We start from the raw sequence: 18,557 nt of genomic DNA, 5'->3' as shown, positions 1-18,557 counted from the left end.
TTGCTTTCTCTGTGTGGCTGTGTTTTTAGCTCCATTTCTATGTATGTCAGTGTGTGTGTATTTCTGTGTGTGTATTTCTGTGTGTGTATTTCTGTGTGTGTGTGTGTGTGTATTTCTGTGTGTGCTTGTGTGTATTTCTGTGTGTGTTTGTGTGTATTTCTGTGTGTGCGTTTCCGTGTGTGTGTGTGCGTTTCCGTGTGTGTGCATTTCTGTATGTATGTGTGTGTGTATTTCTGTGTATGTGCTTGTGTGTGTCTGTGTGTGTGTGCCTGTGAGTGTGTGTGTATATGTGCGTATTTCTGTGTGTGTGTGAATTTCTCTGTGTGTGTGTATTTCTGTGTGTGCATGTGTGTGTGTGTGTGTGTGTATTTCTGTGTGTGTGTGTGTGTGTGTATTTCTCTGTGTGTGTGTGTGTGTGTATTTCTCTGTGTGTGTATTTCTCTGTGTGTGTGCGTATATTTTTGTGTGTGTGTGTGTGTATTTTTGTGTGTGTGTATTTCTGCATGTGTGTGTATTTATGTGTGTGTATTTCGGCATGTGTGTGTATTTCTGTGTGTGTGTATTTCTGTGTGTGTGTATTTCTGTGTGTGTGTATTTCTGTGTGTTTGTATTTCTGTGTGTGTTTGTGTGCATTTCTGTGTGTTCTTTTCCGTGTGTGTGTGTATTTCTGTGTATGTGTGTGTGTATTTGTTTCTGTGTGTGTCTGTGTTTGTGTGTGTGTGTCTGTGTGTGTGCCTGTGAATGTTTGTGTGTGTGCGTATTTCTGTGTTTGTGTATTTCTGTGTGTGTGCTTGTATTTCTGTGTGTGTGTATTTCTGTGTGTGTTTGTGTGTGTTGTGTGTATTTCTGTGTGTGTTGTGTATATATCTGTGTTTGTGTGTATTTCTATGTGTGCCTATATCTGTGTGTGTGTGTTGTGTATTTCTGTGTGTATTTGTATTTTTGTATGTGTGTTTGTATTTCTTTGTGTGTGTTTCTGTGTGTGTGTGTTTCTGTGTGTGTGTGTGTATTTCTGTGTATGTGAGCCTGTGTGTGTTTGTGTATTTCTGTGTGTGAATTTCTTTGTGCGTGTTTGTACAATTCTGTGTATTTCTGTCTGTGTATTTCAGTGTGTGTATTTCTCTGTGTGTTTGTGTGTATTTCTATATGTGTATATATCTGTGTGTGTGTACTTATGTGTGTGTGTGAGTGTATATTTCTGTGTGCGTTTGTATTTGTGTGTTTGTGTGTATTTGTGTGTTTGTATTTCTGGATGTGTGTCTATATTCTTGTGTGTGTGTTTGTATTTCTTTGTGTGTATTTGTTTCTGTGTGTGTTTATTTCCATGTTTGTATTTATTTCCGTGTGTGTGTTTCTGTGTGTTTCTGTGTATGTTTGTATTTCTGTCTGTGTGTGTGTATTTCTGTGTGTGTGTGTATTTCTGTGTGTGTGTGTGTATTTCTGTGTGTGTGTGTGTTTCTGTGTGTGTGTGTTTCTGTGTGTGTGTGTATTTCTGTGTGTGTGTGTGTATTTCTGTGTGTGTGTGTGTTTCTGTGTGTGTGTGTTTCTGTGTGTGTGTGTGTTTCTGTGTGTGTGTGTATTTCCGTGTGTGTGTGTGTATTTCCGTGTGTGTGTGTGTATTTCCGTGTGTGTGTGTGTATTTCTGTATGTTTGTGTGTTTGTATTTCTGTATGTGTGTGTGTATTTCTGCATGTGTGTGTGTGTATATTTCTGCATGTGTATGTATTTCTACGCGTGTGTGTATTTCTGCGCGTGTGTGTATTTCTGCGCGTGTGTGTATTTCTGCGCGTGTGTATATTTCTGCGCGTGTGTATATTTCTGCGTGTGTGTATATTTCTGCGTGTGTGTGTATTTCTGTGTGTATATTTCTGTATGTGTGAGCTGAACGTTCCTGGCCCTGTGGAGACTGGGTTGGGGCCGGTGCTCTGGGTGACTGGAGGGTGCTCCATCTCAGGGCGGCTCCCCAATGCATTCCCGCCTCCAGGGAGCTTCCCGGGTGGCTGGGTATGAAAGTCAGTCGTCCGCTCTAACGAGGCAGGCAGTTATGCCACTTTATTAGGGGACATTGTCCAATGGAGGGGGCCTCCTGACAGAAGGCTGTAGGAGGCTCATTGTTGCCTCCTTTAAAATCCCCCACCCTCTTGGAGCGGTGGGGATCCGCGAACCCTTGCCGTGATCACTGACCGTGCTGTGGAGGCTTTCCCGGGGCCTGGCAGCTGTGGCTGCACCTACTTTTAACAATTTAAGAAATTTTCTGAGAACACCTTCATCTTGAAATGCCCTCACAGCCCCCCACGTACATCGGCAGCACCACCTCTCCTAGTGGGGCTGCCGGTGGAAGGGAACAGTTCCCTTTAAACTGCTGTGTACTGTACATGTACAGGAGCTGATGCTGGGGCATACATAGTCTGTACACGTGCCAATGTGCGAATCATTCCCTTATACACAACAACCACAACTTCTTCTATTTGTTCACCAACTTTAATATAATAAAAAAACATCCCAAAGGCATGTTACTAAACAAAATATGACATTGAGTCACATAAGCAGATATTAGTGCAAGCGACCAAAAGCTCAGTCAAAGAGGTCGGTTTTAAGCAGCATCTTAAAGGAGGAGAGAGAGGTGGAGAGGTTTAGGGAGGGAATTCCAGAGCTTGGGACCCAGGCAGCTGAAGGCACGGCCGCCAATGGTGGAGCGATTAAAGTCAGGGATGGGCAAGAGGACAGAATTGGAGGAACACCGATATCTCAGAAGGTTGTGGAGCTGGAGGAGATAGGGAGGGGCGAGGCCTTGGAGGGATTTGAAAACAAGGGTGAGAATTTTAAAATCAAGATTAAACAGGAGCCAATGTGTGTCAGCGAGCACAGGGGTGAGAGGTGAACGAGACTTGCTGTGAGTTAGGACATCGGTAGCAGAGTTTTGGATGACCTCAATTTTATGGAGGGTAGAATGTGGGAGTCTAGATTTAGCGAATGCATAATGAGGGTTTCAGCAGCAGGTGAGCTGAGGTAAGGGCCCCATTGGGCACAGGTATGGAAATAGGTGGACCTAGTGATGGCACAAATATGTGATTGGAAGCTGGTCCCAGGGTCAAATATGACACCTAGTTTATGAACTGTCTGGTTCAGCCTCAGACAGTTGCCAAGGAGAGGGATGGAGTCAGTGACTAGGGAACGGAATTTGGAACGGGGACCAAAGACAATGGCTTCGGTTTTCACAATATTTAATTGGAGGAAATGTCTGCTTCCAGTATTAGATGTTGGATAAGCAGTCTGCCAATGTAGAGACAGCGGAGGAGTTGAGGGAGGTGGTGGTGAGGTAGAGCTGGGTGTTGTCGGTATACATGTGAAAACTAACGCTGTGCTTTTGGATGATGTTGCTGAGTGACTGCATGTGGATGAGAAACAGGAGCGGGCCAAGGATAGATCGTTGGGGACACCAGAGGTAACGGTGCCAGAGGGGGGAAGAGAAGTCATTGCAGGTGATTCTCTGACGATAAGAATGGAACCGGCTGAAAGCAGTCCCACCCAGCTGGACGACAGTGGAGAGGTGTTGGAGGAGGATGGTGTGGTCAACCATGTCAAAGGCTGCAGGGAAGGATGAGGACGTACAAGAGCTAACACTGAGACATACTCATGCTATACAGTATCAAAGGGGAGTGAATCTTTACCTTTTACCCACTATTTACTGTACATTTACCTGAGCTGACACTGAGACGTACACCAAGGCCTTACAGTGCCAGATGGGTGTGAATCGTTCCCAGGTCAAGGAAGTCCAGCCAGGTAGTGTGAGAGTGCCCTGAGTGCTTCTCACTCTCCAACCAGTTAGGGGTTAAGGGCACAATCTATTTAGTTAGAGTTAAGAAACTATAGAGATACCATCACACTACTGGGTATATTTGATAGGCCACCAACTGGTGGGAAAGATATAGAGGAACAAATTTGCAGGGAAATTATAGAGAAATGCAAAATCTATAGACTGATTATAATGGCGAACTTCAATTATCCTAATATAAATTGTAATATCAATAGTGTAAAGGGCAGAGAGATGGAAGAGATTCTGACGTGTGTTCAGGAGAATTTCTAGATCAGTATGTATCTGGTCCAATGAGGAAGGAGGCATTGCTGGACCTGGTTCTGGGGAATGAGGTGGATCAAGTTGATCAAGTGTCAGTAGGGAAACATTTAGGGAACAGTGATCATAGTCTCATAATGTTTAGGTTGGCCTTGGGAAAGGACAAAGAGAAAAGAGGATATAGACAGGCTGGTGGGATGGGTGAACAAGTGGCAGATGAAATTTAATGCAGAGAAGTGTGAAGTGATTCATTTTGGTAGGAAAAATGAGGAGAGGCAATATAAAATAAAGGATACCATTCTAAAGGGGGAGCAGGAGCTAAGGGACCTGGGGCTATAAGTCATTGAAGGTGGCAGGATAGGTTGAGAGCAGTTAATAAAGCATATTGGGCTTTATAAATAGAGGCATAGAGGACAAAAGCAAAGAAGTTATGATAAACCTTTATCAAACACTGGTTTGGCCACCTGGAGTATTGTGTCCAATTCTGGGCATCATGCTTTAGGGAGGGTGTGAAGGCGTTAGAGAGGGTGCAGAAAAGATTTCCGAGAATCGTTCCAGGGATGAGGAACTTCAGTTATGTGGATAGATTGTAGAAGAGAAGATTAAAAAGAGATTTGATAGAGGTGTTCAAAATCATGAGGGGTCCAGACAGAGTAGATGGAGAGAAACTGTTCCCATTGGTGAAAGGATCGAGAATGAGAGGGGGCAGATTTAAAGTAATGGGTAAGAGAAGCAAAAGTGACATGAGGAAAAACCTTTTCGTGTAGCGAGTGGTTAAGGTCTGGAATGCACTGCCTGAAAGTGTGGTGGAGGCAGGTTCAATTGAGGCTTTCAAAGAGGAATTGGACGAGCAAATGAAGAGAAGAAACGTGCAGAAAGGCCAGGGTGGAGTGGAACTAGCTGAGTTGCTGTCACAGAGAGCTGGCATGAACTTGACAGACCGAATGGCCTGTTTCTGTGCTGTAACCATTGTTTGGTTCTATGTGCAGGAGCTGACACTGAGACACACTCGGGCCATACTGTACCAGATGGAACTGAATCATTTAGCTTGTTCTGCTGTGTGCTATATGTCTACAGGTGCTGATACTGGGAAACTCGAGGGCTGTACAAGAACTGATGAGAATTTATCTTTGCCTAGTATCCCCTGTACGTGCCAGACAGGAGTGAATCATTCCCTTTTACCCACTGTGTACTGTATATTTAGATGATCTGTGGTTGTTTCTGTGTTTTGTTTTCTTTCTGGTCAGTAGTAGTGTAAGCCTGTCACAGACCATGGAGGAGAGTTCTGACCTTGACCTGACTTACATCACTGAGCGAATCATTTCAGTCTCCTTTCCCACGGGTGTGGAGGAGCAGGGTTACCGTGCCAACTTGAAGGAGGTCGCGCAGATGCTGATGTCAAAACATGGCGAGAATTATCTAGTGAGTATTTTATTTTCTTCATTTTCTATTTTAATATTTGCACTTAATTGAGTGAGGGATATTAGTGTTGGTCCCAGGACAGGTACAGCATGGGGGTTAGATACAGAGTAAAGCTCCCTCTACACTGTCCTCATCAAACACTCCCAGGACAGGTACAGCACGGGGGAGTTTTCCCCCTTTACATCGGGGACCTGGGGTGGAGGGTGCTGCACAGAGCAGTCCCGTGCAATAGACTTTTAAGTAGGTTCACGGACTCCCAGGCCGCCTGTACTTTCTGCGGCCTGGACGAGTCCGTGTTCCACGTTTATACGGAGTGTGCGAGGTTGCAGCCCCTATTTGAGTATCTGAAGGGGCTGCTCCTCAAATTCTGGCTGCACTTCAGTCCCACGCTCCTGATCTTTGGGCACCCGGTGCGGAGGGGCTTGGGCCGGGAGGAGGATCTCCTCGTCGGTCTGCTCCTGGGCCTGGCCAAGGTGGCAATTCACAGGTCCAGGTTGCGGGCCGTCGGGGGGTCCGTCCTCCCCGATTGCCTGCCCCTCTTCCGCGGTTACGTTCGTGCCCGGGTGTCCCTGGAAAAGGAGCATGCGGTGTCCGCCGGTATGCTTGAGGCCTTCCGCGACCGGTGGGCACCGCAGGGACTGGAGTGCATTGTCAACGCCGAGAATGGCATTTTAATTTGAGTTTTTGTTTATTTATCTGGTTTTAATAAATTTATTTTAAAAATATAAGTGTGTATATCAAGGGGGCCTGAGGGATAAAGGCCCCCTCGACAAAAAAAAAAAAATGGGGGTTAGATACAGAGTAAAGCCCCCTCTACACTGTCTTCATCAAACACTCCCAGGACAGGTACAGCACGGGGGAGTTTTCCCCCTTTACATCGGGGACCTGGGGTGGAGGGTGCTGCACAGAGCAGTCCCGTGCAATAGACTTTTAAGTAGGTTCACGGACTCCCAGGCCGCCTGTACTTTCTGCGGCCTGGACGAGTCCGTGTTCCACGTATATACGGAGTGTGCGAGGTTGCAGCCCCTCTTTGAGTATCTGAAGGGGCTGCTCCTCAAATTCTGGCTGCACTTCAGTCCCACGCTCCTGATCTTTGGGCACCCGGTGCGGAGAGGCTTGGGCCGGGAGGAGGATCTCCTCGTCGGTCTGCTCCTGGGCCTGGCCAAGGTGGCAATTCACAGGTCCAGGTTGCGGGCCGTCGGGGGTTCCGTCCTCCCCGATGGCCTGCCCCTCTTCCGCGGTTACGTTCGCGCCCGGGTGTCCCTGGAGAAGGAGCATGCGGTGTCCGCCGGTACGCTTGAGGCCTTCCGCGACCGGTGGGCAACGCAGGGACTGGAGTGCATTGTCGACGCCGAGAATGGCATTTTAATTTGAGTTTTTTGTTTATTTATCTGGTCTTAAATAAAGTTATTTTTAAAAAAAAATGTAAATATGTATCTAAAGGGGGCCTGAGGAATAAAGGCCCCCTCAACATGAAAATATAAAACGGGGTTAGATACAGAGTAAAACTCCCTCTACACAACTCTATTAAACACATCCATTAAACAGATTCAGTATTGTAAACATAGACAATACTTACCATATAGAATAAACAAAATATCATATTATCACATCACTAGCTGGATTTAACCTAAACTTGCACTATTAAGGTTAAATTTCAAACTCTTTTTAACACGTAAATACCAGAGTTCAGAGTTCAAAGAAACAAGCCAGATGAAGTCTCTAAAATTTATATTCAGTTGCAGAGATGACAATCCCTGTCACCTAGTCACTGGTTAGCAGAAAATATTAAATTGTCTTATTAGCTTCAGTCGTTCACAGAAGTGGGGTTTATTGACATTGTCTTTGACCCTCCTGATTGGCAACATTCTTACTTACTCTTCTCTAGACAAAATCTTTATGGTTTCAAAGCCTGTAGAATTTATTTATTGGCTTCTTTAAAAGCCTCCTTTAGGTGTACAGTGTTGTCATGCAGACCCCCACCTGACAAGAATGAGGCATATTAATTTCACTACATAGACATTAAATTTCAAATTGTTGCTGGGAAGAAGAGAAGGCCTGATACAAGGGGTTGCCAAGCCCCCGGCTGGAAGGACATTTTTACATATTAACAGACACTGCTTGGAACAAAGGACCATTCCCTGACCCACCCAATACACAAAGTCAGAAGTGCTTTTAGCAGTCACGTGACTACCCTGCTGGCCAACTTGGGGAGTTTTAAATTATAGAGAGTGTTTGAACTGGCAGAAAGCTCTTTGCTGCTGGACCGAAGAAGACCTCCTGCCTGTCTGTCTGCTCCCATCTCTTTCTCATGGAACTGAAACCCCCTGAAGACACATGAATCTCAAGAGAGAAAAGTCTCCGACGGCGAACAAGGTTTAAGAAGAATACTAGGCCCCAACGAAAAGCAAGATCTACCTACAATCAAGGACTACCGCGAGCTCGAAGCACAGTAAGAAAAGAAACCGTCTTCAGAGATTGCTTCAAACTTTTCCACTTTATTCTTCTGCTCTTTCTGTCCCGATCTGCACATGTATATCGCGTGGGCATGCTATCGTGGGCACGTCGTGTATCCGTAGGCGTTAAACGAATTAGAGTTTAAGTTTAAGTTTAATAAAATTTCACCTTTCTTCTTTAAACCAAAGAAAGCCTGTTTGTGCTTGTTTCTTTACCTTATAATTGGAAAGCGGTGAACAAGGATTCACCAAGGAGCAGCTAAAAACAGTGTGTTTAAAATTAAACCCTGTTACGGTCAGACCAGGTGAAGGCTGAAAGGGAACTCGATACCCCTTTCTCACCTGATCATCACAGAATTTTGGGTGCAAGCATCCGGAATTGACCCACAGACAAATGAGAGAAATTGGAAGTGGGAAGCCAAATTGTTCCCAATCAAAAAGAGCAAGATTTCAATACAGGTTTTCTTGTGATTGTGTGTGATCGAATACAAACATGTCTGTGACTGAAGCTAGTAATTCCCCAAGCCAGGGTGAAGTAATTTGGGATAAGTTAAAAGCACTGTCTATGGAGGAGTTGAGGAAAATGGCTGAGCAGTGTGGGATCACTGTACGTGGCAAGCCTAGGAAGTCTGAACTCTTAAGGCTAGTGGCCAACCATTTTTCCCTTGTATCTGAAGAAGCAGAAATAGGGTTAGAAGCAGACCCAGACAGGGTATTGTTAGCAAAGTTACAATTGGAACAAAGGAAACTTGAATTACAAGAAAGAGAAATAGAGAAACAGAGGCAGGAGAGGGAGAGAGCCTTCCAGAAGGAACGTGAAGAAAAATAAAGATAGGCGAAGGAACGAGAGAGAGAGAGAAGAGAGAGAGAGAAAAAGAATATTCCATAAAGAATGCGAAGAAAGATAGCTGAAGCAGCTTGAGTTAACTAGGGGGTGACAGAGTAACCCCAGTGAAAGCATGGCCAATATAGAGGAGCGTAATTCAGGACTGGGTACAGAATTGTTAAAACTAGCTCAACTAATCCCAAAATTCAATGAGGAAGATGTGGACGCACTTTTTGTGTCTTTTGAGAAACTGGCAAGGCAGTTAAAATGGCCAGCTGAGACTTGGCCTCTTTTACTACAATGCAAGCTAACTGGAAAAGCCCATGATATTTATTTGCTGTTGCCAGATGAGAGTTCATCAAATTATGAACTGATCAAAAATGCTATCCTCGGGGAATATGAATTAGTACCCGAAGCCTATCGCCAAAAGTTTAGAACCCTCAAGAAGTAAGCTAATCAAACTTCTCTGGAGTTTGAAAGAAATAAGCAGCTGGCTTTTGACCAGTGGCTGAGGGCTGTTAAAGTACAGCTCAGCTATGAGAATCTCAGAGAAGTAATTCTGTTAGAGGAATTTAAACACTCTCTCCCACTCTCCATAAAGACCCATGTAGAGGAGCAGCAGGTTCAGAGAGCCCGGCAAGCGGCTGTTGTGGCCGATGAATTTGCTATAATTTATATATCGGTTTCCCAGGGGAGAACCTTTCCTAGTCACTCCCACAAATCCGAAAAGGGCAAAGGGTGGGAAGGTGATAGGAGCCCAAGCAGTCCTGGGAGAGAAAGGAAAGCTGGAGACACAGGAGGCCCTCCTCCAGCCAAAAAGGAAGGTGCTGTGAGCAGGAGTGATACCCAGAGACCTGTGTGCTTCCATTGTAATAAAGCAGGGCATTTAAAAACGGACTGCTGGAAACTAAAGGTAAAACCGGTAGGATTAAGCAGGGCACACCCGCTCAGTGAAGAAGGGACCCTGATGGAAAGCACAACAGAACAAGCTGTGGCTTTAACTGCAGTAAGAATGAGACCCAGGAAGCTTACTATGGCCAGTGCAGGAAAAGCTAATAGGATTCCTGAAGGTTATCAGTGGTTTGTGTTTGAAAGGTAAGTAACCTCATATCCCTCGAGTGGGACAAGCAAGCCCATAGTAATTCTCAGGGACACAGGGGCCACTAGATCCCTTTTACTGGGAAAAGGCCTGACCTTTCCCCCAGAGAGTGCAGTGAACACCAGAATGGTGGTGAATGGTATTGGAGGGCAGTGTATGCCTGTACCTGTATACCGGGTGCAGCTGGAGCGCTACCTAGCTTCAGGACTGGTGACCGTAGGGATTATCCCTAGTTTGCCTGTGGACAGGGTTGACCTGCTCCTAGGTAATGATCTGGCCGGGGTGAAGGTGGTAGTGCTCCCAGTAGTGAAAGAAAGACCGCAGGAGAACAGAGAGACAGGGCAGTGGCAGGAGCCGGACCCCTGCAGTTTCCCTGAATGTGTAGTGGGTCAGGCCGTGATCAAACCAGCTCCCCCAGAGGAGACTGCATTAGCACTGCAGGCAGATGACCAGGTCTGTCTGTCTGTCTGAGACTTTATTTGGAAAGTTAGGAAATCCAGGGAATGAATTAAATGGATTTTCCCGAGCTGAGGCTCAGCGAGCTGACCCAGTATTGAGAGAGTTGGCACAGGCTGCCCAGTCTGAAAGTGAAGCAGAGGGAGTCCCTGATTTCTACTATTTAAAGAATGAGGTACTGATGAGGAAATGGAGTTCTCCTCACAGACCTGAGAGCAAGGAGTGGACAGTAGTTCACCAGTTAGTGGTGCGACTGAGGGACCGGAGAGAAATATTGAGAATGGCCCACGAGACTACAGTGGCTGTACATGCCGGTATATGAAAGACCAAAGCCCGCATAAGACAGCAGTTTGACTGGCCAAAACTCCACAAAGATGTGCTGGAGTACTGCAGGTGTTGCCACATGTGCCAGGTTGAGCCCACTAGCCTTAAGAGTTCAGACTTCCTAGCCTTGCCATGTACAGTGATCCCACACTGCTCAGCCATTTTCCTCAACTCCTCCATAGACAGTGCTCTTAACTGATCCTAAGTTACTTCACCCTGGCTTCACTACTAGCTTCAGTTGCAGACATGTTAGTATTCAATCACACACAACCACAAGAAAACCTGTATTGAAATCTTGCTCTTTTTTGATTGGGTACAATTTGGCTTCCCACTTCCAGTTTCTCGTTTGTGGGTCAATTCCAGACGCTAGTACCCAAATTTCTGTTACGAGGTCTAGGATTCTCTCTCAGCCTTCACCTGGTCTTACCATAACAGAATTTAATTTTAAACACACAGTGTTTTTAGCTCCCCCTTGGTGAATCCTTGTTCACCGCTTTCCAATTATAAGGCAAAGAAACCAGCACAAACAGGTTTTCTTAGGTTTAAAGAAGAAAAGTTGAAATTTATTAAACTTAAATTTAAACTCTAATTCAGTTTACGCCTATGGATACACGACGCGCCCACGCTAGTATGCATACGCGATACACACGCAAATAGAGACAGAAAAGAGCAGAAGAAAAATAAAGTGGAATTGTTTGAGGCAATATCTGAAAAGTTTTTGTTACAGTTCTTCAGGCTCACTGTAGAGTCCTTTATTGTAGGTAGATCTTGTTTTTCGTTGGGGCCCGGTATTCTTCTTAAACCTTGTTGGCTGTAGGAGACTTTTCTCTCTTGGGGTTCATGTGGCTTCAGCGGATTCAGAGGCTTGTGAGAAAGAGATGGGAGCAGACAGGAGAGATCTTCTCAGTCCAGGAGCAAACAGACTTTCTGAGTTCAAACTGTTTGTACAATTCAGAAAAAAACAGGTTGCCAAGCAGTTTAGTCATGTAACTAACTGGTCTGACCACGTCTTGGATTGTATCACCTTCGCAGTCTCTGGAATGCTCCTCTTACACACAATACCTGGTGATCAAGGTCCATTGTGGGTTGAATGTTCTCAGGTAATGGTCCTTTGTCCTTCCAAGCACTGTCTGTTAATATACAAATGTAGTTTCAGGCCAGGGCTGATCTGTTTAACAAGTCCTTTCTTTGTTCCAGTGTCAGTTTAAAATCAATGTTCATGACAAAATTAATATGCCTCATTCTTGGCAGGTGGGGGCCTAGCATGACACAGGTAATGGCCATCTCCAACAAGAGAGATTCTAACTACCTCCCCTTGACATTCAATGGTATTACCATCACTGAATTTCCCATCATAAGCATCTTGGGGGTTACCATTGACCAGAAACTTAACTGGACCAACCAGATAAATACTTAGGCTACAAGTGCAGTAGAGAGGCTGATGTCACATTCGGCCAAGTGCTGCCTTGATGTGAGAGACAGTCACTCTCACCTCACGTCTGGAATTCAGCTCTTTTGTCCATGTTTTGACCAAGGCTGGAATGAGGTCTGGAACCGAGTGACCCTGGCAGAACCTTCCACCCCTCTCCATCAACATTTCCTTTGTGATATAATAAGAATATAAAGCCATTGGAGAAGGTGCAGCAAAGATTTACAAGACTGATACCAGAATTGAGAGGTTTAACCAATGAGGAAAGATTGAACAGGCTGGAGCTCTTTCCTCGCGAAAATTGAAGTCTACGAGTGACCTGATAGAGGTCTTTAAAATTATGAAGGTCTCAATCGGGTAGGCGTAGAGACGATGTGCCAGAAATTACTGGAATTTAAAAAAAAATTATTTGTGGGATTTGGACATCGCTGGCTAGGACAGAATTTATTGCCCATCCCTAATTGCCCTTGAGAAGGTGGTGGTGAGCTGCCTTCTTGAACCGCTGCAGTCCATGTGGGGTAGGTACACCCACAGTGCTGCTAGGAAGGGAGTTCCAGGATTTTGACCCAGTGACAGTGAAGGAACGAAGATATACTTCCAAGTCAGGATGGTGTGTGACTTGGAGGGGAACTTGCAGGTGTAGGTGTTCCCATGTATTTGCTGCCCTTGTCCTTCGAGGTGGTAGATGTTGTGAATTTGGAAGGTGCTGTCGAAGGAGCCTTGGTGTGTTGCTGCAGTGCATCTCATGGTACACACTGCTGCCACTGTATGTCGGTGGTGGAGGGAGTGAATGTTTGTAAATGGGGTGACAATCAAGCGGGCTGCTATGTCCTGGATGGTGTTGAGCTCCTTCAGTGTTGTTGGAGCTGCACCCCTCCAGGCAAGTGGAGAGTATTCCATCACACTCCTGACTTATGCCTTGTAGATGGTGGACTGGGGAGACAGGAGGTGAGTTACTCACCACAGAATTCTTAGCCTCTGACCTGCTCTTGTAGCTACACCATTTATATGACTGGTCCAGTTCAGTTTCTGGTCAATGGTGACTGCCAGGATATTGATAGTGGGGGATTCAGCGATGGTAATGCCATTGAATGTCAAGGGGAGATGGTTAGATCCTCTCTTATTTGAGATGGTCATTGCCTGGCACTTGTGTGTCGTGATTGTTACTTGCCACTTATCAGCCCAAGCCTGAATGTTGTCCAGGTCTGCATCTGGACATGGGCTGCTTCAGTATCTGAGGAGTCGCGAATTATGCTGCACCTTGTGCAATCATCAGCAAACATCCCCCTTCTGACCTTATGATGGAGGGAAGGTATTGATGAAGCAGGTGAAGATGGTTTGGTCTCGGACACTACCCTGAGGAACTCCTGCAGTGATGTCCTGGGACTGAGATGACTGGCCTCCAACAACCACAACCATCTTCCTTTGTGTTCGGTATGACCCCAACCAGTGGAGAGGTTTCCCTGATTCCCATTGACTCCAGGTTTTCTCGGGGCTTCTCATTATGGTCTGCTTAGAGTTTTTCCTGTATCTATAACGTGTTGGAAGTGTGGACTGGTAATGTCATGGTGGTAGCAGCAGGGCATCTGGGAACTTGGTGAACAGGAGAAGCAGTTCATTGCCTTAACTAACGAGATTAAAGATAGAGAAGTAAACGAGGAAGGACTGAGAAGAAGGGCGAATTAAAATTAAATCAGGTACAGAAAGAGAATATAGAGAGGGAAAAATGATTGGGGCCAGATTTTTTGGCCAGCAGTGAACAAACAGTGCCTGCAATTTAGTCTTGTACTTGCTTACAGACTTTTGAAGTGCTGTTGTACAGCAAGTTGCTGCCAGCTAATAATCCAAAAATCACAATGCCCTCTACACGGTATCTGGGACCTGTGTGAACTGGGCAAGCAACTGTGCATATTCTTAATGAATCAGATTGAAGAATCATTAATGAGCAGCACACAGTCAGATGCAGGAAGTGTCACTTTCAATAGTTAATTCAACATTGCTGAAAACAGAGGCATTTTGTTGAAGATTTTCATCTTGCACTCATCAGAACAATTCGCAAGAATACCAATGTAAAGGAAGCAACAAATTTGCACAATATACTTCCCTTACATTGGTATTCTTGCAATTTGTCCTTTGACAAAATGTCTCCCTTTTCAGCAATGCTCATGTTCTGTAGTACCATCAAACCATAGAAAATTTACATCACAGAAGGAGGCCATTCAGCCCATTGTGTCTGTGCTAGTCAAAAATAAAACAGCCGCCCAATCTAATCCCACTTTCCAGCACCTGGTCCATAGCCTCGCAGGTTACAGCACTTCAGGTGCATGTCCAGGTACCTTTTAAAAGAATTGAGGGTTTCTGCCTCCACCACCGATCCGGGCAGTGAATTCCAGACACCCACCACCCTCTGGGTGAAAAATCTTTTCCTCATGTCCCCTCTAATCCTTCTACTCATCACCTTAAATCTGTGCCCCCTGGTAATTGACCTCTCCGCTAGAAGAAACAGGTCCTTCCTGTCTACTTTATCTAGTCCCCTCATAATTTTGTACTCCTCAATTAAGTCACCCCTCGGCCTCCTCTGTTCTAAGGAAAACAACCCTAGCCGATCCAATCTTTCCTCATAGCTGCAACTTTCAAGCCCTGCAACATTCTTGTAAATCTCCTCTGTACTCTCTCCAGAGCAATTATGTCCTTCCTGTAATGTGGTGACCAGAACTGTACGCAATACTCCAGCTGTGGCCTAACCAGCATTTTATACAGTTCCAGCATTACATCCCTGCTTTTGTATTCTATACCCCGGCCAATAAAGGAAAGCATTCCATGTGCCTTCGTCACCACTCTATCCACCTGTCCTGCCACCTTCAGGGACCTGTGGACATGTACTCCAAGGTCTCTCATTTCTTCTACCCCTCTCAATATCCTCCTGTTTATTGTGTATTCTCTCGCTTTATTTGCCCTCCTCAAATGCATTACCTCACTTCTCTGGATTGAATTCCATTTGCCGCTTTTCCGCTCATTCAACCAAACCATTGATATCATTCTGGAGTCTACAGCTATCCTCTTCACTATCAACTACACGGCCAATTTTTGTGTCATCAGTAAAAATCCCAATCATACCTCCCACATTTAAGTCCAAATCATTAATGTATACCACAAACAGCAAGGGAACCAACACTGAGCCCTGTGGAACGCTACTGGATACAGCTTTCCATTCACAAAAACATCCATCGACTACTACCCTTTGTTTCCTGTCACTGAGTCACTTTTGGATTCAACCGGCCACATTCCCCTGTATCCCATCAGCTTTCATTTTACTGACCAGTCTGCCATGTGGGACCTTGTCAAATGCCTTACTAAGCAAGTGCCACTTGATGGCGCTATTGATAACACCTTCCATCACTTTACTGATGATTGAGAGTAGACTGATGGGGTGGTAATTGGCCGGGTTGGACTTGTCCTGCTTTTTGTGCACAGGACATACCTGGGCAATTTTCCACATTGCAGGGTAGATGCCAGTGTTGTAGCTGTACTGGAACAGCTTGGCTAGGGGCGCGGCAAGTTCTGGAGCACAGGTCTTCAGTACTATTGCTGGAATATTGTCAGGGCCCATAGCTTTTTCAGTATCCAGTCCCTTCAGTCGTTTCATGATATCACGCAGAGTGAATCGAATTGGCTGAAGTCTGGCATCTGTGATGCTTTGTGGATGCTTTGGAGAGGGTGCAGAGGAGGTTCACCAGGATGTTGCCTGGTATGGAGGGCGCTAGCTATGAAGAGAGGTTGAGTAGATTAGGATTATTTTCATTAGAAAGACGGAGGTTGAGGGGGGACCTGATTGAGGTGTACAAAATCATGAGAGGTATAGACAGGGTGGACAGCAAGAGGCTTTTTCCCAGAGTGGGGGTTTCAATTACGAGAGGACACGAGTTCAAAGTGAAAGGGGAAATGTTTAGGGGGGATATGCGTGGAAAGTTCTTTACGCAGAGGGTGGTGGGCACCTGGAACGCGTTGCCAGCGGAGGTGGTAGACGCGGGCACGATGGAGTCTTTTAAGATGTATCTAGACAGATACATGAATGGGCAGGAAGAAAAGAGATACAGAAACTTAGAAAATAGGCGACATGTTTAGAGAGAGGATCTGGATCGGCGCAGGCTTGGAGGGCCGAAGGGCCTGTTCCTGTGCTGTAATTATCATTGTTCTTTGTTCTTTGTTCAGGGGGAGGCTGAGATGGATCATCAACTCGGTGCTTTTGGCTGAAGATTGTTGCAAATGCTTCAGCCTTATCTTTCGCACTGATGTGCTGGGCTCCCCCATCATTGAGGATGGGGATATTTGTGGAGCCACCCCCTCCAGTTAGTTGTTTAATTGTCCACCACCATTCACGGCTGGATGTGGCAGGACTGCAGAGCTTAGATCTGATCCGTTGGTTATGGGATCACTTAGCTCTGCCTATCTCATGCTGCTTACGCAGTTTGGCATGCAAGTAGTTCTGGGTTGTAGCTTCACCAGGTTGACACCTCATTTTGAGGTATGCCTGGTGCTGCTCCTGGCATGCCCTCCTGCACTCTTCATTGAACCAGGGTTGGTCTCCTGGCTTGATGGTAATGGTAGAATGGGGGATATGTCGGGCCATGAGGTTACAGATTGTGGTTGAGTACAATTCTGCTGCTGCTGATGGCCCACAGCGCCTCATGGATGCCCAGTTTTACATTGCTAGATCTGTTCGAAATCTATCCCATTCAGCACAGTGATAGTGCCACACAACACGATGGACGGTATCCTCAATGTGAAGGCGGGACTTCGTCTCCGTAAGGACTGTGCGGTGGTCACTCCTACCAATACTGTCATGGACAGAAGCATCTGCGGCAGACAGATTGGTGAGGACGAGGTCAAGAGTGTTTTTCCCTTGTGTTGGTTCCCCCACCACCTGCCGCAGACCCAGTCTAGCAGCTATGTCCTTTAGTACACGGCCAGTTCGGTCAGTAGTGGTGCTACCGAGCCACTCTTGGTGATGGACATTGAAGTCCCCCACCCAGAGTACATTTTGTGCCCTTGCCATCCTCAGTGCTTCCTCCAAGTGGTGTTCAACCTGGAGGAGTACTGAGTCATCAGCTGAGGGAGGGCGATAGGTGGTAATCAGTAGGAGGTTACCTTGCCCGTGTTTGACCTGATGCCGTGAGACTTCATGGGTCAGGAGTCGATGTTGAGGACTCCCAGGGCAACTCCCTCCCTACTGTATAACACTGTGCCACCACCTCTGCTGGGTCTTTCCTGCCGGTGGGACAGGACGTACCCGGGGATGGTGATGGCAGTGTCTGGGACATTGTCTGTTAGGTATGAGTCTGTGAGGCTGTTGCTTGACTAGTCTGTGGGACAGCTCTCCCAACTTTGGCACAAGCCCCCAGATGTTAGTAAGGAGGACTTTGCAGGGTCGACAGGGCTGGGTTTGCCGTTGTCGTTTCCATTGCCTAGGTCGATGCCGGGTGGTCTGTCCGGTTTCATTCATTGATAGTAGCATAATTCAAATCCCAAACTATTATTGCCCTATAGTTTTTGCACTCAGAAATTTGCCTACATATTTGTTCTTCTATCTCTCTCTCACTATTTGGGGGTCTATAATACACTCCTAGTAGTGTGGCTGCCCCGTTTTTATTTCTGAGTTCAACCCATATGGCCTTAATTGATGATGCATTTTGCATACCAAATGACTAGTTAATTCAATGTCAAATCAAGTACAGAAAGTAAACTAAAGAGAAGGAAAGAAAGAGTGGATTATGAGGTCGAAGAAAGAGACAGAAAGAAAACGTGATGAAACTTGTTTTTATTTTTTTAAATCTCCAACAATAATTAAAATCTGAAGGAATGAAACTCCATACTTTTACAAGATAATTTTCAGTGCCAGAGAGGTTGTTTGACAAAAATTGACAGTTATCACACAAAATCACACCATTAAAGAAATCACTCACACAGGAATCAAAAAGTCCTAATTTGTCTAGCATGTTTGATCAGGTAAGTACAGCAACTTCACACCATTCAGTAGGTTTGAATGTTAAGTCTCTCACTGAGATGCATTACTGATATAGTAATGTTTCTGGAGGAGCAGGGCATCACAGACAGCAACTTTCTGATTTACAGTTTGCAAGTGTGGTTGCTGGAAATTGCTGTCTGTTTTTTGCTGTTAGTTTCACCACTATCCACAGCACCATCTGACCCATGGATTAACACAGCGAATAAAGAAACAGAAATGAAAAGTAAGAAAAAAATATTAAAAATTTTAAATTGAACATTTTCAGAATCTTCTAAAACAATTCAGTACCTGAAGGAATGAGACTCAACACTTTTAATTGTTCACTTTTGGGGCCAGAGATTAATTGGCACTCGTTAACAATTATCACTTGCTGAAAAGGGTCCTCAAACTGCTAATTGCTAGATTTAATTTTCTGTGGTGAGTTTAACGGGAAATTACAGTGCAA

At 45.4% G+C, this 18,557-nt stretch overlaps 2 protein-coding genes across 18 annotated transcripts in view; both read left to right on the top strand.

Annotated features, from left to right (window-relative positions):
- Positions 1-18,557, top strand: part of tns1b (tensin 1b) — a 939,527-nt gene that overhangs the window by 700,008 nt on the left and 220,962 nt on the right. For 11 of the 17 annotated variants that reach the window (XM_068034709.1, XM_068034713.1, XM_068034718.1 and 8 more), the window contains one exon: positions 5,323-5,497. In XM_068034709.1, coding sequence (XP_067890810.1) covers positions 5,323-5,497 — 175 coding nt within the window. The remainder of the gene's footprint in view (positions 1-5,322; positions 5,498-18,557) is intronic. The other 6 variants (XM_068034715.1, XM_068034710.1, XM_068034723.1 and 3 more) reach the window with 1 other exon arrangement.
- Positions 346-5,283, top strand: LOC137372433 (NADH-ubiquinone oxidoreductase chain 5-like). Its single transcript, XM_068036321.1, has 6 exons — positions 346-628; positions 801-1,004; positions 1,343-1,676; positions 1,735-1,870; positions 4,033-4,173; positions 4,843-5,283. Exons 1-6 carry the CDS (start codon positions 346-348, stop codon positions 5,281-5,283), a joined length of 1,539 nt encoding a protein of 512 aa, XP_067892422.1.

The sequence above is a fragment of the Heterodontus francisci genome, chromosome 7 (genome assembly GCF_036365525.1).
Source record: "Heterodontus francisci isolate sHetFra1 chromosome 7, sHetFra1.hap1, whole genome shotgun sequence".
NCBI lineage: Eukaryota > Metazoa > Chordata > Chondrichthyes > Heterodontiformes > Heterodontidae > Heterodontus > Heterodontus francisci.
The sequence above is the reverse complement of the archived record's forward strand: the minus strand, read 5'-3'. Positions and strand labels throughout refer to the sequence as shown.